Raw genomic sequence first — 24,392 nt, forward strand, 5'->3', positions numbered from 1 at the left:
CAGGGAGACAGTCCCACTCTTATTTGCTAAAATAACTGGTAGTTAAATGACTGACATTTAATGTGGTATCTTAGGCTTCAGCACTGCTCCGCTGGGAGAACATGCAGTGATGAGTGTGTGGGGAGAGGGAAGAATAGGATGTGGATCATGCTTCTGAGAGCTTTTTTTTTTTCTTTTTCAGGCTGTCTGTAGACTCCAGCAAACATCATTTCTACTGGAGCACTTATGGAGAACACTCCCCTGAGTGGGAGACAGAGGGCTGTCCATGACCTGCCAAAAATCCTCACTAAGGCATAAAGCAGACTGGAGCCCTACTACCTCAAAACTGGAGCCCCAGAAACCTCAAAAAGGGGAATGCTATCCTTTTTTGATTACCTGCTTTCATGCTGCCTTTGGAGTCAGTACTGCAAAACACTGACATGACACTGACCTGCACTGGCATTTCCAAAAGAAAGCTTGGGACTGGAGTGGCAGCACACGGTGCTGGTCAGGATTAGGTGTTTTAACAGAGGTTGGAGATCCCTGCAGCAGATGTGCTCCTTCCACTGAATTTCAGGAATGTGCCATTGATCCTGCTGCTCCCCAGACCCTGCACTCGCTCTGTGCTCGTGCAGTCATCCCAGCAGAGGTGTCTGCAGGGGAGCCCAGCCCAGGCCAGAAAGTGATTTCTGCAGAAATGGTCAAATTCCATGGTAGAATAATGCACATGGAGGAAAAAAAATAAAGACAAAGTACCAAAGCACCAAAAGTACAAAGACTTTAAAAAATAGTAGCAATGAAGGTGTAGGTCAAACAAAAGATGATGCACTAGTCTGTGTCTGTCCCAGGCTGAGGTGGGCTGAAGGACAGAATTTACAGCTGATTGACATTACCTCACCCTCAGGGCTTTTCCTCCCTGCTGTGTGTAACTCTGCTGGGACCTCAGTACCTCTTGGCATCCTTGCTGCTGCTACCTTTCCTTTCAGCTCTCCTGCTCACAGGGGTGAGCTCAGAGCAAGCTCTCCCCACACGGAAGGGTGCAATGACACCTTTGAAATGCCTTTAGTAAAAGCAACCATCAGTGATTTGTTCTGCTCTGCTTTGGTTGGGAGACACAGATGGACATTTGCACTCACACCTGAGAAATAGCCTCCCTCATCTGGGTGAGATTCTTCCACCCAAAAGCTTCCTCCTCCCAGAAAGAAATGCAATCATCCACCCCTCACCTAATTAGCAGATGAACTATTTATTTGACTTGTCATATCCCTTGGGAATCTCACATGATGGAGCTGTCCTGTGGGAGAGTTTTTCTAAGACAGCTGTTAAATGAAATGTCTGAAAAGCAAAGGGAATTAGTTTCTCTACCACCACCCTTGTAGTTTCCCCACTTAATTGCCCTCAGTTTTGTTTCAGAATTTATAACAGGTAAGACAATCTTGGAAATAACAGCAATAATCCTTGTGTGTTATTATGACAAAGGAGTGAGGATCAAAATCATCAATGTAAAGACATTTTGCATGTGATGGGAGATCAGCTCCCAGGATGCCATTTTGCTGAAATCTCCTGAGGAATCAATTTTCTGCCTACGCCTGTTCACCACTCTGGAGAACCTCCTGTAATATCTCTGCATGCTAATGCACAACATGAATGTGTAGTAAAACACATGTGCCATTCCTCTGGTGGGAACTATAGGCACCCAGCAAGAAAAAAAGAAAAAAAAAACACAAAGAAACCTCCTACAGAAATTCCAGACATTATAGCTTTGCTTTCTTTTTCCAGCCCTCCAAAATGGATAGTCCACAGCATCATTTTGGAACCCTTCCTCAAAAAAAAGTACCAAAGGGATTCCTATTTGGCTCAATAGGCAACTATGGGTACATGCAAAGAATTACTTTGCAACCCACTCAGGTTCTGACAAAAAATGTGGCAGAGAGCAGGGGATGTGCAGTAGTGGGTAGTGTGTGTGTTGGTTTGGAAGCAAAGAGAACGGGGGTGTTTATCATGATCACCAGGTGATGACAAGGCAAAAGGTGTCCTGAAATCCTAAACAGCAGCTGCTTCTCCTCCACTCTTGAGCCAGCCTCTTGCACAGGCTCAGCAAAGCCACCTGACTAAACCAGCAGCTCTGATTTTTAATAAACACCCAATGGGCTTAACAGTTCTGATAGGTAGCACAATGTACTATTTGCTGTCTTTTTGGGGCATAGCCTCCTCAAACCTCCAAGAGAGTTGGGCTGGGAACACTCTGTCAAAATGAAAATGGTCTCCCAGAGCATAACCTGACTACAGAGCTAGCAAACCCCCCAAATACTCTGATGCTACAGAGCCGTAAAAAGTCACTGCTCTGGTACAGTCTCTGAATAATGCCCTCAGCTTTTAATAAGAAAGCTTTGTAATCAGATGCCGTTTCCCACATTTTCTTCCATTTGCTTTTCTCTGTGAAAAGTTATATGTGAATCAAGTGTCCCAAGATCTCCTCCCCTCTGGGTACCTTTGGTGCAAGGTGGACAGATGAAGATTCATACTGGTGCCATCTACAGCAAAAAGGTAATGGGAAAGGAAGGAAAGGGGCCAGAGAAATCCCATCTTTTTCCCCTCCAATTCATTTTATAGTCAGCCCTTAGCTGATTTATACAAGAGAACAGAAAAAGCCCAGAGGCAAGACAGCTCATCTCTCTGTGACTGAAAACACACTCCCAACCCAACCGGATCTTGGAGAACTTGGTTGCAGGTTGCCCTTGGATTATTCTGCAGGAGATTTTTTTGGTGAGCATTCAGTTTGAAGTTTGTTACTCATCCCTTCAGCTCACGTCACGATGAAGTCCCTTGCAGAGAGCAGGACCCAAAAGTAAGATGCTCAGCATCCTGGATCGTGCAATTTAATTTGGAAAATTGCCTTTCCTGCACTGGTGCTCGGCTGGAGCCCAGACACTAAATCCTGCCTCTGTGTGGAAACAGCCTGACAGTCCCAATGACACATTGCAAACACAGTTCTGCTATGAGCTGTGAGCTCACATTGGGAAAGGTAATGCCATTTCTATCCCACATGCAGATTTTTATTCTGGGGAAAAAAAAAAAACCCACAAAAGAGGCCTGAGGTACAAAGATCCATGGGGAAGACTGACACAAAGCCTTCAAAGGCAGTGAGAGAATAAGTGCCTTTGAATGGATCCCAGGAACCAGACTGTCAAAGGACAGGGAGAGGTAGGTCATCTACCCTTTCCTACACAAGCAGCTTGGATATGTGCTGCAAAACAGTGCAGCCTTAAATATCCTAACCCAGAATTGAGCCTTGGCTGAGCTTTTCAAAATGAAGCACAGGAGGCACCCAGGGGCCACAGAGGAACAAGGAACCTGTGTGAAATGACCAGAAAACACTGGACAGCTAAACACCTCTTTCACAGGGAAGAGCAGAGCTGCAACTATCTTTCTTACAGGTGCACCCTCCTATCTCATGTCCACAACTGCAGTTTCCAGCAATCCTGGCTGTGCCCTCCAGGGCTGCTGCCCCTCTCTGTGATTTCCCTTCATCAGCTGCCCCAAAACTGTCCCTGAGGTAGTTCCTGCCCCACAGATGAGCCCCCACCACTCACTCCTCAGTGTTCCTCTCCTGCTACCCATCAGCAGCTGCCTCCTTGGGAGGGGGGGACATCTGGCTGCAGGGATTTTTGCCCTGCAGGTTTGGATCTGCCTCCCCTAGAAATGTACTCACCTCCCCAGAAACAGGAGACTGCAGTCCTCAGCCAAACTCCACCTCAGCCTTGTCAAGGGTTTGTTCTCCCTGACAGCCTCTAATCACCAGTTAGCCAGTTTACCGAGGGAAAAAATTTTATCCTTTCTGCTAGAATTCATTTTTATGACACCTACCATAAGAGACTTAAAAAAATTAGGCATTAAAATGGTTTATAGAGGGTATTTTTATAATCCACTAAGCTGTTTTCCATTTCCACTGATACGACATCTCTCAGCTATAATTCATAAATGCCATCAGTTAACAGGCACAGAATCTTATCCTAAATTTCTCCTCTCATATGCTTTTCCCATTTAAACTTTCTGTTAAATCTTTGCTGTGCTGCTTAATCCAGAGAGATTTGGCCATAGCTGGGGGGGAAAAAAGTTTAAGTAGCTAATTAATGTCACTGGATTTGGGGCATCCTATCAAGAGAGAACATAGAGGAAGCATGTCCTCAATAAATATTTTGAACATTTAAATAAAGCTTAATGCCCCCACCTACACAGGAAACTGTAATATCCTCAGAAAATAAAATTTTTTATAGGCAATAAGTGGCTGTTTTCCCACACAGGGATGATGAGGACATTGCATCAGGTATATCGATTTCAGTGCCTCTGGCTTTCCCGACAGTCATTTTTGTTATCGATTGCAGCACGGAAGGGAGTCCCTCTGGGAAGCATCTGCTTGTGCCAGAGTCCATCCAACCTGGGGACATCCTGGAAGAAAGCATTTATTTACAGCCCTCCCAGAACTCACTTCCTACTTTGACAAAACCACAGAAATTCCTAGCAATAATTATAATTATTGTGGTAGTCAGACATATTCTGCTTTTCTCTGCCGAGCTCAGATTGGGAAACTCCAGGTCTCGCCACAATCACAGCTACTAAAACACAGCATGAAAAACAAAACCGAATGTACATTCCTCCTCATTTGAAATGCCTCCCTTGTATCTACACTGGGTCTGCTGGGAAATTTTAATTTGGGTGGAGTTTGAAATTTGGGCTGCATGTAGTCATTTGGTTATGGAAATTCTTACCTTGGAAGAGGTGAGCTCAAAAGAACGGAGATTTTTTTTATTTCTTTAGCATGGGCATGAAGATATCTCCTTGACTCTCTCTAGGTTAAGGATGGCTCACGGTCCACTGAGACTCCTTAAAGGCCTGGTGAGTTTCCAGTCACAACCACTTAAGCATTTTGGGTGGGAGAGAAGTGCCCCCTTCCCTCCATGAGGGGAGAGGAAGTATGGAAGACACATGGAGAGAACAAGCCAAGCCTCTTTCCCCCTGATGTTTTACCTAATGAAGACCTAATCCTAATGGGACAAGAGTTTCAGACAAGCAGAGTATCCATGGCCTTCAACCTTGTTTTTTTTTTCCAGTGTGAGTTTCAAAAGAAAGGCTTTACTCAATAGAAAGTTATCAATAATCTTTCTTTGGCCTTAAAAAACAAAAAGGGAAATTAAAGGTGTATTGCCTGAGCTGGATGGAAAAGTTTTGCCCACTGCAGTGCAGTGCTGGTGTGGCTGGTGCTGCACAAAGGTGAATTCAGGAGGAGCTGTCCTCACCTGTGCAAGGGTCAGTGTTAAATGCACCTCTTGCAGTCAGGAGATCAAACACTCCCCTGAGGGCAGCAGGAGGAGGAGGAGAGCTGGTTCACATCCTCCTGTCCCCAGTGCCTTACCCCTGTCACTGTCCCTCCCCAGCCCTGCCGGACGGGCGGGGGCCCAGAGCCAGCTGTGGGGAGGAAGATGAGGACTGAGGTGAGCAGGTGATTCGTGCTCGTGCATTTATCCCTTGGGGAGTGGAGATGAGTGAGCCTACACTGGGGACGTGAAGGACATTTTCCTGCTGTCACCACAGCAAAGGGAGAGCAGCTGGTGACAAATGTGGGCTGAGGCCACTCGGGATGGCCCCTTGGCACTTCCACTTGGCTGCTCCATGGCAGAGTCTGCTTGGGGAAGATCATTCCCAAGGATCCTGCATGCAGAGGTAGTCTCTGCTCACCCACTCACGGCACCGACGTGGCCTTTACCCATATGCTGCTGCCTGGCACTTCCAGCAGGAGAGGAGCAGCTCCCCCGTCACTTCCCAGACATCACAGGCTGCTGCTCATGTGCCAGCAGACACGAGACAGCTCTGGGTGTCCACAAGACAGCCATCCCCACTTGCCAAGGATCTGTGGACCTACACAAAGAGGGATCACATTCATTAGCAAGAGGAGGAACTATAAATATGAGCCTAAGCAGGAAAATGAGGTCAGTGTTGGATTGAACAGAAACTCAAAGCCGTGTCCTCTCCTGTGGGCAAGTGCTCACTGAGGTCTCCCCTCTTATTTATCAGCACTGGCAGCCAGGGAAAGCACATCCTGCCTTCTGAGCATCCAGACTTTTCCAGCAGAATCAGAAGGAATCCAGGAATTCTCCTGCTGGCTTTGGTGTGCCTAATTAATACCAATGTCCTGTCGTACCTCTGGGAAATAAACCCAAAACTGGACAACAGAATGGGACAGTATCCCAAATCCCCTTAAAATATAACTTCTCCCTAAAGCCACCTTTCACCTGCAGTCTCACACACAAGAGGAGGAGCTACTGGCACAGCCGAGGTCTCAAAGGCATGGGGAGGTCACTTGAGGCTGGAAGTCAAAGTCTCCCTTAACTTCAGGACATGTCTGAGAAGTGATTAGCCTTTCCCTCTTTACAGAAAAGCTGACACTGTCCAAAGCATCAAGCACTGCTCCCTTGGGACCTCAGACTTTGTCCTTCCCTGTGCTGGTGCCCGCAGGAACTGCAGAGCCCTACGGTGAGAGGATCAGAGACATCTCACTGCTCGCTTCAGTCTGGGGATGGCCCCGGACCGCAACAAATGCTGATTTAAAGAACACATTAGAGGCTGCCTCTAATGCACTTGCCACGAGCCTTCAGCTCTCATTTATCATCTGTGCCTGATTCTTGCCTAAAACTCAGTACACCCTTTCCAAGATTTTTAATTTTTTTTAACCACTGATGTCTTAGTGTATCCCCTTGCACATTTTCTTTTCCTCTCACTTGAGGAAAGAAACTAATGAAGAAGCCATTAGAGCTCCTCAGCCATCTGATCTTGGCAGGACATTCCTCTGACAAAACTAGATTAGGTGAGAGACTGATGAACAATGTTGAGGCAAAATTTTGCTCTGGGAGAGATGAGGATCTGGGGAAGGGGATCAGCTCCAACACGAAGTATCCCACAGCACTGTGACAAACCAAGGCAGGGAGGAGCAGCTGAGTGCAGCCTCCAGAACAGCACAGCCAGGCTGGAACCAGCCAGAACTGCCCCTTCCCCTTGTCACCCAAAGAGCAGCAGAGCCAGAAACAGCCAGAAATGGGGTTCATCCACGTGTGGGCAGGAGGAAAGTGAACCGTGGGAGTTTGGCTGCTGTTGGAGACCGTTCTGCAACAGCACCGCAGAACAGGAGAGCAGAAATGCATGCTTTCCATGAAAAAGAATAATTGAGCTATAATTCTGGTTTTGGCTTGCTCTTTTATCCAAAAAAAAAAGAGTGGTTTGAGTAAAATAATAATCCTATTAGAGCTACATGTGGAACAGATGCACAGGGACACTTAGCATCACTCAGAACACTCTATATCACAGTTAGGTACTCATGCTCTTTGAGGAATCAGTAAACACTAAAATGGCTCTAAAAATCTGATTTTAGTACCTAGAGGCCTAAGCTAACAATCAAAACCCCAAATATTTGATAAACAAGCATAAGGCTGAAACGCTGCTATGACAGCTTGAGGAACTCCAGACAAGAGGGAGATGCAACAGGTGAACAGTAGAAAATGCAACAGCCAAGAGAGGGTCACAAAATCTTGAGCATGAGGCTTGGCATGCTGGAGGCACAGACTGGTGCAGAACAGCCAAGAGGAAAATCCTGCTGCAAGGAAGGGGAAAATGAGCTAAAATCATGGTGAGCTAAAATCAGGGTAGAACATAACGTTGCTGGGAAAAATCTGCAGGAAAGGTAAAGACAATGGCATCACAGGTCACAGATCTCCTTGAGTTTCTTTGGATCAAGTGAAGCTTTTTTAGAAAAGGCTTGATACACAATCCAGGGAATTTATAGTGTAGCCCTGATTCCTCATCACATTGAAAAGATGTTTAAATACCAAACCGAAATGAAGACAAATATTGTATTTTCTTAGAACAATTCCATAGTGCAGATTAAAGGAAGAATGATTAAACCATATCAACCAAATGAAAACTGAGAAAAATGTCTGCAGAGGGTCACAGTGCCCCATCACCTGGGCACCCTGCACATCCAGCACATCTTGCTATCAAATTGCTGACAGAAAATTCCCTTGAAGAACATTGTGAGCCCAGGATTTTAATCAGCCAGGAGATAACAACATCCCAAAACACTGGTGTGAGTTCATAGCTGCTTCAAAGAACAGAATTAAGTGGGCTTTCATCAGATCACTGCTGCCTATAGGAAAGGAGGGTTGGATTTAGGGTGTCCACATCAGTCCACTCAGCATCTGCACAGACAACACCATGGCACCCTTGCCAAACACATCAGGGAAAATGCCCTTTGGCAGAGCTGCTTTGACTGCAGGTCTCTGGCTGCAGGGTCTTGTTTGGGGCTCCAGGGTGGCCCCACAGCCCGCTGTGCAGCACCAGACTTTGGGGAAGCAAAGGGTTGACATGGCAGAGGAAGCAGCACAAATCCAGGCCAGGCAGCAGCAGGTGCTGCTGTGGGTGGGATATTGTGCATGGCAGACTTCTCCTGCCTGGAGTTGCAGAGATGGGTTCCATGCAAGGGGGCTGGAACAGACTCTTCACCTTCTCTGCATCAGTATTTTGGGCAAAATACTCTATTCACATGGAGAGAGAAGCAAAGGAGAAGTAGGAGAGAAGCATCTCCCAAGGAATTTTTCAGAGCAGGGAGATTCTTGAACTTCTCAGAGCAGAGTGCTCTGCTACTGAACATACTTCTCCTTTCTTCCTGAAGCTGGGAGAAAGAAAACTTAGTGAGGAAGTGAGGAAGGAGAGTTCTTCCGAAACATGGACTCATTACTGGGTTTCAGGTGCCAACTCTTACAGCAAATTCTTTCAGTCTCACACAGCGTCTTTAAGAGATGATAGATTGCACTGGCTCAGAAGAATCTCTCTGCTCCCTGATAATAAATGAGTTGTTAGCAGAAGTAGAAGGCTCCCAGATCCATTTGTGATCCAAAGGGCTCACAGATGCTTCCCATTCCCGCAATGCCAAAACCACAGAACACCAGACAGCGAGGGATGGGAACGAGCCTCCTGCGCCTGTCTGCTTGCTGCTCTCCAGTGGCTAAAGGGAGACTGTCAAGTGCAACTTCCCTTTGATGAAGCCTTTTTTTAATGTAAATTTGCTGTTGTTGAAAGTGAAGAATTTGCTGTATTGCCTGCAGGCAAGGATAGCTCGGGGTAAAACCTCACCCCTGTGTGCTGCACCTCTGCAGCACCTCGTGTGCTCTGGACAGGAATTGTCCATGGCACAGGCACACCTTGTCCTACAGCCACACACCTCATTCCTCTGCACAGCTGAGACAACACACCTTGGATGAGAAACACACCTTGGATGAGACAAGCACACCTTGGATGAGACAAACACACCCTCTCCAAAGTCTCCCATGGTCCCACTGCAGGATGCTGCTGTACCTGAATGTCTTGGCCCCAATTCCCTCCGTGCCCAGCCTCCACAACACTGCTCTAGATTTCACTCCACAGCCCTGGGGATGACTTTTTTCCCCCCACCCTGTTTGTTTTTCAAGTTGTTCTGCTTGACTTGCTAGTTTGGATTCACACTTTTGCTTTCTGTCCTGAGACAGGCTTGGAACAGGAAACCTGAACGCACACTGCTCTGAGACTCTGAGATTGCTGCCAAATGGCAATTAGAACTCATGACAGATTGGGATGGGATTCAGAATGTCCCAAGATTTTCAGGTGTGTTTTGATCTAGAGCTCTGGGTCTGATTTGTCTCAGCTGCTATAGGATGCCACTGTAAAAAATTACTATTTTTTTTTTTTTACAGGCCAAGCATTGGAGTTTTTTCCTTCCCCACAAGATTGTTTGTTCCAGTGCTATACAAGGTTTAACTGTGGTCTTCCTATTTGAGCTAGAGGGGGTTGCTCAGCCAAATCCCTGGCTGTTTCCCTGTTTTGGAAATGCCACAGCACCTGAAGGCATTCCTCCCCTGATGACAGCAACCCCACGATTCCCCCAGAGCCCGGTCCTAGGGACAGGCACAATCAGCCAGGAGTGCATCAGTGGGAAGGGGGAGAAAGAGATCTGCATAAAGACTGCAAAAGCAAGCCCAGACACGGCTGTTAGAGCACTGCAAACGCTCCTGCCAGCAGCAATCCCATGAAAAGCGAGAAACAGAGGAGGCCAAGAGGATAAAAGCACGTCACAGGACAATGCCAGGCCCCTGCCCTTGGGGGGCCACTGCAGTGCGGTACCAAAATACAGAAGGAGGACCTGAGCAGAGCGGTTTCTGTGCCATGAACATATGTTTTCTTCACTTCTCAGCAATACATCAGAATAGCACAACTGCGAAGAGCCTGTTTGCAATGTGATGCCTGCTTTTATCAAAGCCCTTACAGGCTGCTCGCAGGGAGAGCAGCAAAATGTTTGATACTGCTGAGATGTCACCTTCAGCAGAGTATTGAGGAATTAGCAGAAGAGCATGATGCAGCTGCAGACACTTTGGGATAGGATTCATCTCACCTGCCTCCCAAAGTCTCATGGTAAACTAAGCCAAGATCAACACAATTCTGTTGCTTTATCTGGTACTTCACAGAGGAAGGAAAAGTTCAATTAGAGGACAAGTGGGCACATGTTGAGAACAAGCTTTGATGGGCTAAATATTCTCAAACAAAGAGGAGAAGTTTGAGAATGGTCACTGAGAGCTGCTGTCTGAGATGCTGAGTGTTGGCACCTCCAATGCCACATGTGTGACTGCTAAGCCTCACTAAAACCGTGATGATGCTTGGATAAGAGTTTCCTCTTTGACAGAACAAGCCTGTACCCCACAGTAGTGCTTGTTCCTCCAGACCAAGAAATAGTATGGGCTTTTTGGGGAAGGGCTCAGCTCTGAAGGTGTGTGGCTGCTCTGGAAGCAGGGATAGAAATGCAGGAGCTGTCTCATGTCCCACCTGAGGGCTGCACAGTGAATTCACTGCCCTCAAAGCATCAGCACATAGACATGGGCATGTCTGGGAACACCAAGAGCTGATTTTCCAGTCTGTGTGTGGCTGTGGATGGGTGACCTCCAGCAAGCCTGGGCACTGCTCAGGGCTCAGGAGAGATGCTGGCATCTGCTCCCACCGAGGTCTCTGCCAGTCTGGCACACCAGGCTGCTAAGGTGGAGGATGTTATGATATAGATGACTCAATGTTAGAAATCTGCCTGACTTCATCCACACGTTTCTTTCAGGTTCCCAAACAAATGATGACTCCTAACGCCCGTCAGCCAAGGCTAATCCAGGTCCCAGACTCCTGGGACCTGAGGAGATCTGTTCCCTGACAGTGGAGGAGAGGCTCCACTCTCCCCACAGCCTCTGCCTTTGCTGTCCCCACAGGACAGGAGCACAGGCTGCCATCCCCACACCCTGAAGCTGCAGACAGTGGGTTTTGGTCCTGCCATAATGAGTCGAGCAGGAGACCTCAGAATGAAGACAGGCTGGAAGACTGAATTAATTCTGATTAAATCTGTGAAATGCACTCAGATCTGTCTTTGCTGGGGACAGACTGGGGACAGCTGCTGTGCCTGCCTGTTTTTCTGGGACAGTGAGCTGTGAACAGCGCTGCTGCTCGGGCTGCACTGCTCCCTGCCTCCTCCTCGCCTGCAACCATCTCCTCCTCCTTCCCCCACTGCGGCCGTGTGTGGTTTGGCTTTCCAATACTTCTTTTGGTAGTTCATTAAAGACATTAATCACCTTCTGCACAAAGACATTTCTCCTGAACTCCCTGCAGGCCAGGCCTCTTTCTCTGCTGCGGCTCCGCTGGCTGCTCAGCCCGTGCAGGGGCAGGGCTGGTGGCTCAGACCTGCCCCCGTTTCCCTGCTCGGCACCAACAGGGTGGTCACCCCTAAGCCTTCCCTGCCATGCATGCTCTGGCAAGATCCTCCTTTCCAGCTCACCTTCACCCCACTGTGAATCTGAAATCTCAGCATTTTCCCTTGCCAAACACTCCCAACACATGGCCATCGTATGTCACCTGCATGGAGGTGGAGGACAGGAGTAACCTGAGCTGTGGTGCTGACCAAATAGGAGACACCAAGAGCTCCAGTTCAGATTTGAGCTGAAGGAGGCAGAACCCTCAGAAAGAAAAACCTTCCCTTGCTTAGCCAAGGGCTGAAAAGAGAGACAAGGGAAAACTCCACCTATTGCATGTCCACAGCCCCTCCAGAGCTGCTGCCTTGCCCCTTTCCCACGTCATGTCTCCTACTCCAAGGTTTCTTCATCCTCTGTCCCTGTGACCTCTCTGTTGGACTTTGCTTGCCTGTGCTTTCCTCACAAGCTCCCAGTTACCAGCTGGTTGTTTTTTCTGCTGTTTACCTGCCAGAATAGCAGCGCTGTTTCCTTCTATGGGGTGGCACTGAACGGGATGTGGGCGCTGCGTGGAAGGAAAGCCAACAAGGCTCAGGGCATTCAGGGGATGCTGGCAGGCCAGCAGGAGAAAAACCATGTCTGGATCTGTGTAATCACTGATGTCTTTTGCTTGTTGAAGCTCACTACTAGCAAAGATCAAAGCAAAGTGTTTGGGAGGGTGGGGAGGTGAGAAACAGCCCTTGATTTCATGTGAGATTCTTCCACATTCTGCATCCAGATTACTTACAGAGGTTTCTGTATCTCTTCTCTGACCCTCCAGCCCTCAACCTTTCATCTCCCTCCCACCTCATCTCCATTAGCATAGTGGCAGGATCTCACCTACAAAATCAAAGCCAAGACTCCTATGGCATATAGAGAAATGCCGACACGTACTCCACATCCACACAAGAATCCTGCCATCAGCACAACTCAGTCTTAGACATCAGTTGTTTTCTTTTGCACTCCTCCACTCTGTCAAAAACAAATAAAATCAAAGAGTGAAAAGACCCTCTTAAAGAAGCCAAGATATGGCAATTTTTAGCTGTCAGTCACTTCTCCATTGCCTCTCACTGCTGCTTCCTCAAGGGGTCACTCAGTCTGGCGAAGCATAAGCACATTTGAATTGCAGCCCTGGTTGAGGATTGGCAGGGTTTGGTTTGCAGACAACAGGGAAAATAACTGATCTACATTAATAACAAGAATCAACATTTCAGGAGGTTTTTGTCTTTTTGTGTTGTTTTGTTGGGGGTGATTTTTTTAAGAGTGCCCCAGAGGAGACAAGTGGGTGGCTGCTAAAAGGGCAGTGTGAGAAAATCAGCTGGAGGCTCGTTACTTTTTAAGCTAATGAGAGATCACTTCAGCAGGTGAGCAGGGAGCAGTTTCTGCTGCATCCCACACTGTTATTGCCCCAGTAATTCACTACCATTTTGAAATATTTTTTGCTGGAATGATGGTGGATTGCAAATGGCTTGGTTTGGCCCCCCTCCTGCACCCTGCCCAACCCCTGGTTTCCTCAGGTGTTACCAAAGGATTTCACATGGAGCTTTGCACTGGGAAAAACAGTGCCCTGTTTCATTTCTACACAACTAAAGTAAGAGAAATAAAACCTCTCTTTAAAGGAATGCAGTTGAAATAAATGCATCTTTGTCTTCAGACTTGTGTTAATACCGCACCCCGGAGAATTTGGATCTTAAGAATATTAAAGTCTCCCTGATTTATTGCCTCTTTAAGGAGCATGTTGATTTTGTGTTTGCTCTGAGCTCCACGTGTTACTGAAGCTAACTGGGACCTTTTCCATTTCTGGTGGCAGAGAGCTGCTGCCTTTGGGGCTCTAACCTTATTAAGGGAAATATAAATGTATATATCTAAAATTCCCACCAGTTTTGGAAATGAGCAGCATACTTCTGCATGCTGCCTTCCTTGCAGTCGCATGAAGATTTCCACTCTCACCTTACTAATAATGCCAAAAAATAAAGCCTGTCTGTTTCTGGCCTAGTAGAATCCCTATCACATGGAAAGGCTTTATTTTTAGAGAAAAAAAGATAAGCTGTGAGTGGAAGCTGTGACTGTCACACAATGGACAGGTCTGGCCTGTGCTGCTCACTGCTTCTCAAATCCCTCCTCTGCCTACTGCAGAGCCCAAATTTTACTTCTTCACTCTCTTTTCTGCTTGTCACCAGTGCTGGGATCCTTTCCAGATGAGCAGATAGATTTGCAGGTGTGAAATTCCCCTTATTCCTCCCTCTGATTTTTCCTTATGGCGTCATATCTGCTTTTTTCCCTAGACAACTCTCCCACCACCCAGGATAAAAAAAAAATTAAATACACAAGAAATAGTCATGCAAAGAATAAGTGCCCCCATGGCCTTTGAAGAGATGGACACAGCAGACTGGGGGACACTTTTCCTGATGTGTGGTGCCAGCCTCTCGCAGGGTTACCTCTGTGAAGGGGAGACCCATCATGTCCCCGCTGATGGTATCGGTCCACATTTACCCAAAACCCTCAGTGCCCAGATCCCTGGAGGCAGACACAACCTGCCCTGTCCTGGCAGCTCAGGAAATGGCTCAGCAATCATGTTCTAAATGTTTCTCCTTCTTGGGGAAAATCATATGGGACAAACTCCTGCCTTATCCAGTGGTGGCTGTGACCGCTGAGCACCCAGCGCTGACCCCAGGGCCCTGTTGGGACACAGGGGGCTGTTGTCACCTCCAGGACCTGCTCCCTTCCTGTTTGGCAGGATTTCACCCAGCCATGTGGATTTTCAGCACACTCCAAGCTGCTGGCATCTCACTGAACACACACTAGAAAGCTACAGCCCATCCCTGCCCGAAACTGAGCAACCTTAACCTCAGGTTGATCTAAAGTGAGTTGTTGCTCCGTGATTCATCTGTCTGCATTATATCTTCTCCTGTTACATAATCCAAGGAGATGTATCTCCTTGTAGTACCTGTGTTGTATTAATCAGACTGCATCTGATCATTAAATCCATGTTTCTCTTGGCTTAACTCACATTAAGTAGTCATAGCAAGAATCCTGAGCTCTGCAGGAGAGAAAAAGAAAATCCCACAGCACTTACATGAGATTTCTGACGCTGTGAAAATAAAAACAAGTCTAGCAACACCACAACTATTACAGGGCTGGGCTTATTTAGACTGTGGAAGTTTAATTATAAAAATTGCGTTCTAATTGATTACTGCTGGAATAATTACAGCAACACCTTTACAAGAAATGGCGGCCATCATATGTTTGTCAACAAAGAAGTTTCCTTTAAATTCAACACACAATAATTGTTTAATTAAACCAAATTCAGATCCTCGTTTGAGAACATTCAAATGCTTGCCTATTCCTTTCTATCTCTGAGAGGTAATTTAGGAGATAAAAAGCAATTTCTATAAATACTCTATCTATATATGTAAGTATCCAAGGAAAAGAAGAAAAAGACTTCATTTCATAGCTGATCTGGATGTAAGCTTGCTGCTATTGATAAGAACATAAGCACAGAGTGAGTGATCACTACAAATCCCTCTCTAATTGGTGCTTGGAGGCCTTAATAAAATATGAACAGAATCCAAACTACATGTTCATTTTCTAATTTGCAGAACAGATCCAACTGTTGATATTCTAGCATCACCCACAGCATATACTTGGTAAGAAGACCCCACAGTAACTGTATCTGTGCATACAGAGAAGGAGAGGGATAAATAATTCATTGTTTTTCAGCCTCTTTATAAGTTTTCTTGCAGCTGTAAAATCCTGTTGCTATCCTGTGCAGATTCCTGAATGCCCCTTGCCAGCAGCCCACCACCCAAGCACACAAAATCTGGTGGCTGCCTCGGCAAAGCTGCAGGGCTCAGTGATGAACAGGGGTTATTTCAGTCACTGGCCAGCCCTGCAACATAGCCTGAGTTTTGCAGGGGCAGATTTCCCGAGCTGGTGACTCACCTTGTGTGAGCCCCACTCACAGGGCACAGCCCCCAGGGCAGGCTGTTCTCAGGACAGCCAGAGCATCTCCACGCCTGCCTGGGGTTGCCAGGCTCACCTGGGGACCTCAGCCAAGGGCTGAAAGCAGGAATCTCTGCACCACAAATTAAATAAAGCTATGGAGCTGTGGCTGAAACAACTCACATTCCCTGAGGAGCTGGGCTCTGCACAGGACGGGGATGCACATTACGCTGTGCACAGTCGGAGGCTGAGATGAAGAATAAGAGAAAACTCTTCCCAGCACAGGCTGACTCAAGTAAGAAACCTCTCATCCCTTTGCTGTCAACAGCATGTAGGTCTACCGTGGACCTTCCAGGGACAGGAATTTGCAGTTCTCTCTTAAGCTGCAAGGCTTGTGTGCCTTTGCACCTGGCACAGAGCAGCCCCTTTCCCACCTCTCTCCATCCTGACCTGCAGCATCAACTCTCCTGTGCCGGGTCTGCCCTGAGCAGTCAGACATGGCAAAACCCAGCATGGCAGGGTTTGCTAGGCACTGTCTGGAGGCCATGAAGCTCTTCTCCAAACATGGATGGAGACAGAACCCCTTAACATGTCTTTAAACCCGACCAGAAGGGTTTTTGCTGTGCTCCATCACCAGGTACACATTTCGGCTATGCCATACCATCATTTTACCCTTTACAGTCACCTGGCACTGCTGCGTAATTCTGCTGAAGGAAGGAATCTCAATTCACCCTCCTCCCCTAAACAATTTCCTTGGCCTTTGAAGAAACAGCACACAATTATAAAGCTTCCTAACCTTTAGTTAAGAACCCTCAGAGTGGCAGGTGTGTACTTTCATACGGGTAGGCCCCATCAGGCACCCAGCTGCAGCCACGGAGCGTGTTCATTACCAGCTATTCTGTGGGATGGAATGAATTCTGGAATATTTCAGATATTGAAATGTGCCCGTGCCTCAGTGATGCAACATTAGCACCAACCCCGCACATGAAACAGCAAGTCACCACACATATCTACAACCTCTTCTTGCTTCCTTCATGAATATGGTTTGCTTAAAATCATCATCTCCTGACGAGCTGCGCACAGGACCCGCACTGAGGTTCCCACAGTCACCGCGTAACCATAAAAAGTCCACATCTGGGAACACCAGAAATGCAAAAGTTACTGCTGGGCTGTCACAGCGAGAGCCCAGTGACTACAGCAGCCTCTGGGTGTTCTCCAGATTTCTGCCTCGGGTGGGTGTTATTGGTGCCAACTCGCCACCGGCGCGTCGTTAACGGCGCTGTCACCTGGGCGCGGATGGCGGTGTCACTTCACACCACAGCCTGCTCACCCTCAGCAGCCAGCAGCTCTGTGCCAGGCAGAGGTGAACAGGGTGCAGCCCATGCCGAGGCACATTTTGCACACGATTTCCTCAGCCAGGCTGCTGTCATTGTGCTGCGCTTCACCGCGCCGCTCATCGCCACCCCACAGCCCGCCCAACAAGGGTTTGGATTCTGCTGTCACCTCTGATTCTTAATATCTGCTCTGGATTTTGAATGGTGCTGCTTCAGACACTTGCCATAAGGACTACATTTAGCACGTGAGGCTGGATCCCAGCGTGAAGCAGGGTTTGCAGTGGAGCTGGGACAAAATAGTCTTGCTCAGACGTCCTGTTGGAGACCCAGACAGGTGAAGCATCAGGTTCACAGGGTCCAAACACCCTTGAATTAACTGTCATAGAAGCAGGTGAAGCCAATGTTGAGGAAATGCTGTGTTCTCCATCTCCATGGGAACAAAACCGGGTACTTTTAACTGGTAGCACGGCCAGTCTTTTCTCAGAAGATAAGGACCACTGTGTGGGCAGGGTTTTTATTCTCTCTAAATAAACAGATCTTTCTGCTGATATCTAGTCTTGGAAGCCAGGCAAGGAATTAGCTGGAAGACGAAGAATGAGCTAATTTCTGACAAAAGTTTCACTTCAGCTCAAGAGTACTAAAATCAGGTCTCCTAATGGCCTGTTTTCTTTAGGTTGGGGTTTTTTTTTCCACCCCTGGGGTACATGGAATAACACCTCCTTTTGTGCCTACAAAACAAATGCTGCCTTCCATAGTCTAGAGGAACTTAGGAAGTTTTTAATTATAAGGAAAGCAAAAGGAGGACAAGTGAAGTTGGACTGTGCAGAGTGCTCTGCTGGTCTGATCTAGGACAATGTGCCCTACATAGAGCTCAAATATAACATCCTTTGGGAGGCTGCCTTGCTTCCATTCAGCTTTTGTGAGACCACCCCTGCCCCCGCAGCACTAATGACAGATTTCTGAAGCATAACTGGTGTCATGGTCTTGCCACCAAAGCTGTAAACAAAACCATTAGTGGCAGGCATGGAGAGGGAGGGAAAGCCACGTGCAGATGGAGAATTTGAGTGATACTCTTGCAGTTTCTGCTTTGTTCCTGCTCTCAGCTCTGAAATAGCTCATCCTCAGCCACAGTCAGCAACTCTACCCCAGGTGGGTGACGTTTTCCCTTGATAGATACAAGGTCTGGACTTTTTCTTCTATTTGTCTGGTTTTCTTGCCAAGAAAATGCCTTTGGATAGAGCTGAAATAGTTGCTCTTCCTTGATGGAAACCTTGTAGTTGGCAAACAGAGGGATATTAAGGAAAATAAAATCTCTTCAGATATGCCATTAGATACTGCAAAGGAAGTGTGGCCAAATTGTTACTTCTCTCTTCTATATCATACTGGGCAGGAAATTCCCGAAATCTTGTATTTGCAAACCCTCCAACAGAAAACATCACAACTTTTTTTTTTTTTTTTTTTTTTACTTCCAAAAGCCTCATTAATTCTCCTCCTGGCTCTTTCTTCCAGGAGATCCCTTCTGTGCATATCTGAGCAGAGAGAACAGTTTGTGTTCACCTCTATCCCACACAACTTAACTGCAGGGGGGATGTTTCAGTGACTCAGGAGGACACTACAGACACCAGCCAACAGCAATCCAACAGGCTGTACGAAGGGAAGGCTTCCTCCAGCCTCTCCTGACAGCCCCCAAACACAGACACAGGCTCAGAGAGTGTCAGCAGCAGTGTCTGACAGCAGGTCAAACCAAGGAATTCTTTGTGCATCACACCCTGCTGGCGCGAGCCCCTCGCCCACAGCCCTGCACCCTGTGCTCCAAGGAAAGCAAAGGCTGCCACAGCAACCACAGGGCTGTGTCATGGGTTTTAGTTTTCATTTGGTTTCCTCCTCCTGGTCTTGTTTGTTGCTGCTAACCTTCGCTTTACCTAGCAAGTGAAGGTTGCTTGGTTTTTTTTCCAATAATATCATCTAGTGAGAAGAGAACAGTACAGCCAATGTGCTGTGCTTTAGCAGGGTGCAGATACACCCTGACATCAATTCCGTGGTGCAAACTCATTCTTTAGTATCTGTTTTTAGAGCCAGTGAATGAATTTCTTGAAACTAGAACTTTCTTTCCTCTCTGTCATTATTAGGCATGCCCTTATTGTGGATTTAGACTCCACTTGCACCAAGCTGCTGGTTCCTACTAGATCTTTCTTAAATTACAAGGACAGATGGTTAAACTGGGGCTGAGGAAGAAGCTGTTCACACTAAACAGAGACTTCTGTGCACTCTGTGGGTGGAAAGGGGTGTCTTTGTTGTGCATCACAGCTATGGGAAATATGGGGATGAAACCTCAACGTAATGAGTTGGGCAGAGGTTAGAGAAACAAGAGGAAATGAAATGTTGGGGGGTTTACACCACTTTGGGTGCAATGGAAAGGGAAACATGAGACATGCTGGATAACTGCAGCACTACCTCACCCCTATTCCTTAGCACAAACCAAAACAACCCAGAGCCCCTTTGTCCATGGGTTTGGGGTTTTCTTGCCTGGACCCTGAAGGTGAGCTGCACATTTGGTGCACGCTGTCCCATATTTCAGACAGCAAACAAACCCAAGTCAGGAATAAAGAACCCCAAGTCAGGCAGAGCACGGTGGGCGCTGGTACTTACAGGTGTATGTCATTTCAAAGCTGTCACTGATGTTCACAATGTCGATCTGGGGAAGGAGCTTAGGCGGTTCTGTGAGCTGAGACAACGCAAACCTAAAAGCCGCATGTTCCTGGGACTGTTGATTAGGAAATAACCCCCCTAGGGAGAGAAACAGAACAATAAGAAGAAAGGTCTTAAGAACATTTGTATGAGAAACATCACCAATCCAAAATATTCCTGAGAGCAGAGCCTGCAGCTCCTCAGCCCGGGAAGTGCCTCCAAACTCAGAAATCCTCCAGAGCGCAAGAGCCAAGGGTTCTGTGCCCACTGTGGACAGGTTGGGAGCAGAAAACCTCTCCAATGTGTCTGTTATGTAACCCTGGATCACATATAGGAGCCCTGATGCATCCCCAGGCCAAGCAGCCTGCAGGATAGGGGTAATCCATGGGGCACAGCTCAACCTCCTCACCCCCCGGAACTTCAAGCAGGAGGAGGGGGAATGGTGTCAACATCACCTCAGCAAAGGAAGAACGAGATTCTTCCTTCCTCCGCTCACCTGAGGCTCAGTGGAAGCCCTGCTGACTGGGAGGAGAGGTTTGCTACAGGAGGGTTGCAGGGGTCCCCCCACACTGTGGGACTCTGGGGCAGCCTGGCTGAGCCTGGCCCAGCAGGGGACAGGGCTGTGACAGCCAGAGTGACACGGGACTGTCACCACACAACCGCTGCTGCTGGAGGTTTGTTGCACAGAAAACCCCTGAATTTAACAGGTGACAGTGGCCAAACTCAAAGTTGGGCAGGAAACTTAAAGCTTTGACCCTCAAAGGAATCAATCTATACAGAAGTACAGACAAGCCCAGAACCACAGGATGATACAAACAGGGTAGGAACTGGGACCGGGCTGGACCTAAGCTCAGAGCCTCTCTTCTCCCATGGATCTGGAACAAAGTGCGGCGATAACCCAGCCCTAGGAAAAGTTTTCTGCTGCTCCCCCAGCAGGAACCTTGGCTTGCAGCAGATCCCTTCACAGCCTCCAGAAAGATGCTATTAAATTCAGCCTGTCTTGTAATCTATATGCATTTAAAGAGAGCGCTGCTATTGGCATTTCAGGAGGAGGGAAACAAAGCACTTAGCAACAAGGGAGAATTAAAATAAAGCTGCAGAAAGTATCAATGCCCAAGATGACTTGAGGAAGAAACAAATAGGCAAGGACCTGCCATCAACGTCACTTTGCACATCTTTAGTAGAGGGGGCATCTCCTTGTGTGAAAAGGGCTATTTGTGCACCAATATCCCCCCACCTCCCCCGTTCCTCCCACCCCACAGCCTAATCATGGATATTGGAGGAATCAGATGCTCGTAACCAAGTTGCGTTTGTTGAAAGGCAAAAAAAATCTGGGATCTTGCACAAATTTGGGGTAAAGGGGAGACAGGAAGGGAGGGAGACAAGGATGCAGCAGCAACAGCAATAAAAGCACTGATTGTGCAGCTGGACTCAGGCAGGAGTTGCCTGAACTTGGTGGATTAGCAATTGATTGGCATTGTAAAGAGAAGGGAGGCGGGAAAGAAACCCGGCATGCAAGAGAAGGGAATTTGGGGCGAGGTTACAAACGATCACCAATAAAGATCAATGGGAGAGTAATAATAAACCAGGGAAAGGAGGGAGGGGAGCACTGAGAAGTTACAGGAAGGGAGGAAGGAATCAAACAGGCACTGCTGGTGTGCAGGGGAAGCAAGTGGCATGAAATGGAAAGGGACTTCAATGGAAGATCTTCTTCCAATAGCTTTGCCCTTATTCTTTAGCAATAACAACAGAGAGCGTCTGGTTGATACCTCCCGTCCCAGTTCCCTACAGATGAGAGCATCCTCACAAAAATGTATCATGCAACCGCCGATTTTGCAAATGCAGCAACACACAATGGCAGCCCAGGCATTCCTCAGGGCAAGAAACAGATATAATTTTTTTTCATACTTCCTACATTTCGGAGGCACTTTTTCTCCCTCTGTATTGGGGTGTGTGCGTGTGCAGGCATTTATTCCCAATCTACCCCTCCCCCAAAGCCAAACTGATCCATCTCTGCTCCGGCAAAGCTGGTACCAGCACACACATCCAGCCCTCGCAGCTCAGCCCCTCGCTCTCTCTCACACACACAGACACACATTGTGCCATTGCAAGCACAAGAACGGGTCGGTTTTCCCCCACCATCCCCTCTCCACCCCAACCCACTCGTCAGGAACCATCATCCCCAGCCCCGCACTCACCTATCTGGATATTGTTGGGGAAATTGGCCCCTAACACCGCCCCTAGGAAACCGGTGCAGAAGAAGGCAAAAATGTGCTGCATATTCCCTTTTGCATTGGCGAAAAAGAAGCCCAGTTCCAAGCATAGATTTGATTTTTCCCCCGCTCTGCTCTCTTTAGCTGCCTCTCTCGCCTCCCCTCCGCTGCGCCTTCGGGATGCGCGTCTCCCCCGCTCGGAATCCAGCGCTGAGACTGCCGCTGAGCAGCGCCTGGCAGCAGGATTAACTGAGCCCCGAGAGAAAGAAAGAGAGCCCGCTCCTCATGCACATCCCTCCCCCGCCACACACAGCACACACGCACACGCACACACGGCCGCTTCCCCCGGCTCCTTCCCCTGCTCCCAGCTGGAGCTGGAACCGCTCCCCCCCGACCCCCCTCTAACCCCGGGGCTCGGGTCTCTAAGGGTAACCCCCACCTACCCCCAAATCCCAGCTTTCCCCCTTCAGCTTCTCTTGGCAGCTGCTCAAAGGAACCTGTGAATCAGTAGGTGGCAAACTCCTCTAGAGAAAGGGTTGAAACTCATCTGTGATCCATCGCTTCCCAACCTGGGCTCTCACCCCTGGCTCCAGGAGTTGAACCGATCACTCTCTGCCCACTCTGAGCCCGGATCATTAGGATAACAAAGAGGGTCCTGCAAATGTGCCTTGGAAGGAAGGATTTTTGAATCCTGAAGGATTAAAAAAGGAACTCCCCCCCACACACACACCTTTCTCATTGATTTTTCCTGCCCACTGTTAATGGATGAGGCTTTTCACCACTGCACTTGATGTGGAAGAATCTGTACTCGCCAGCTCCATCAGACAGAGCAGACTTCTGAAATTAGGAGGCTATTTTAGCATGGACCATTTCAGAAGCTATTCCATGGCAGTTCTAGCAAGGCTGGAGCTTATTTGACCATAAGCAGCTTTGCTCAAAAACAAAAGGAAGAGAAAAATAAAGGTAGAACCAAAAAGACCCAGCTCCTAGGCACAACTTGGGATTTGGAAGTTTTTGAAGAACTGTGGTGAACACAGAGCCATAGTCACCTCAGAAAGGAGAGAAAATTCACCCATTTCCCCCTGAAGTCCCAAACTAAACTTGAAGCCATTCATGCCACAAGCTGAAATCCCACGTCCAGGCTCAGATATTCTGCCCTTGCTGTTTCCAGCCTTGATACACACCAGGGGTCCATGGCAGAGAGGAAATACAAACAAAAAAGGGATGTTTGGGGCAGAATTAGAAAAGACTGAGATGTTCCATGTCCTGGTTGGGTGTAGGGCTCTTTGCCCTGGTGCCCTCTCCCCATCTCCAAACAAGTGTGGTTGAACTGGGAGAACACCAAGGAGTGGTGACCAAGGTTTAAAGACCAAGAACTGCTCCTGCATAAGGACTGGTTGGATAGGTGAGCACACTGCGGAGTGGGAGAACTGAAATGGGATGTGACCAAGCCTGCAAAATCTGCAGTAGCACAGAAATGTTCCCTGTTGGCCACAGGACCCAGGTGTGACACAACTTTATGGTCCAGGGATAACACTACTCTTTAGACCCTCAAGCCTTTCTTTAATCTCTGCAAATAAAAAGTTTGGGATCTTTAATATCTTCCTAGACAGTTTTATGGATTTCACTGTGACTTCTAGAGTGATAAAATGCTGAAACACCCACATAAATGCTACAGTTGGTGTGGGGTCTCAGAACTGTACTCTTACAGCTTTGCCTCAGACAGGAGTTGCACTGATGCCTGGAACTTGGTGGCCTCTTACAGGACAGAACGTAGAGTTACACTGCAAAAAAACAGAGCCCGGAAGGTTTGCATTTTCCTCATGGTGAGTGATGAAACATCGTTCTAGGATGATTCCTTCTTGTCCCAAACCTCCCTTTCTCAGGTGACCAGGCAATGACTCTTGGTGCCAGGTTCACTAGAGAAGAAATTCAGGCACTCAGGAGCCACATAAAAGCAGTCAAAGGATGCCCTGACCCTGTCTCACTGCCTGGGTGACCTTCAGCACAAAGTCACATTCAAGCACAAAAAACCCCATCTGCTGTTGATAGGAACAACCTCACCAGGCTTCCATTTCCCTCCCTGTATAATTTAAGCAATACTGATTTGAGGCTAAAATAACCTGCTGATAGGTTTTATGGGATCTTGTTTTCCATCCAGAGTTTAATAGAAACAGCTGCATTTATAATCTGAAGAAAGGCATTGAAGGATAACCAGTGCAACAGAAAGATGCCAGCATGTTTTCCAAACTCCCAAACAGCCTATCTGATAACAATAATAGTAGCCATAACAATAAAATATTATAATAGCTTGCAGAAAGCTTGCACAGTCGCATTAATTAATAATGCTGCTTTTGTCTATAAACCTCTCAAAATGCAGGTGGTTTAACAAGGGGAACCTC

General features: G+C 47.6%; 1 protein-coding gene across 3 annotated transcripts in view; it reads right to left on the bottom strand.

Annotated features, from left to right (window-relative positions):
* GRIA1 (glutamate ionotropic receptor AMPA type subunit 1) overlaps positions 1-22,219 on the bottom strand; it is a 119,828-nt gene extending 97,609 nt beyond the window's left edge. For all 3 annotated transcript variants that reach the window (XR_015774028.1, XM_005523598.3, XM_005523599.2), the window contains exons 1-2: positions 21,976-22,219; positions 19,739-19,876 (exon numbers count right to left, since the gene is read on the bottom strand). Coding sequence is in view for 2 of the 3 variants with exons in the window: in XM_005523598.3 (XP_005523655.1) it covers positions 19,739-19,876; positions 21,976-22,057 (220 nt within the window). In the remaining variant the exon portion in view is untranslated. The remainder of the gene's footprint in view (positions 1-19,738; positions 19,877-21,975) is intronic.
* Between the last annotated feature and the right edge of the window lie 2,173 nt (positions 22,220-24,392).

This window comes from Pseudopodoces humilis, chromosome 17, assembly GCF_049639895.1.
Source record: "Pseudopodoces humilis isolate 2021_Gansu_Grassland_sample_001 chromosome 17, ASM4963989v1, whole genome shotgun sequence".
Taxonomy (NCBI): Eukaryota; Metazoa; Chordata; class Aves; order Passeriformes; family Paridae; genus Pseudopodoces; species Pseudopodoces humilis.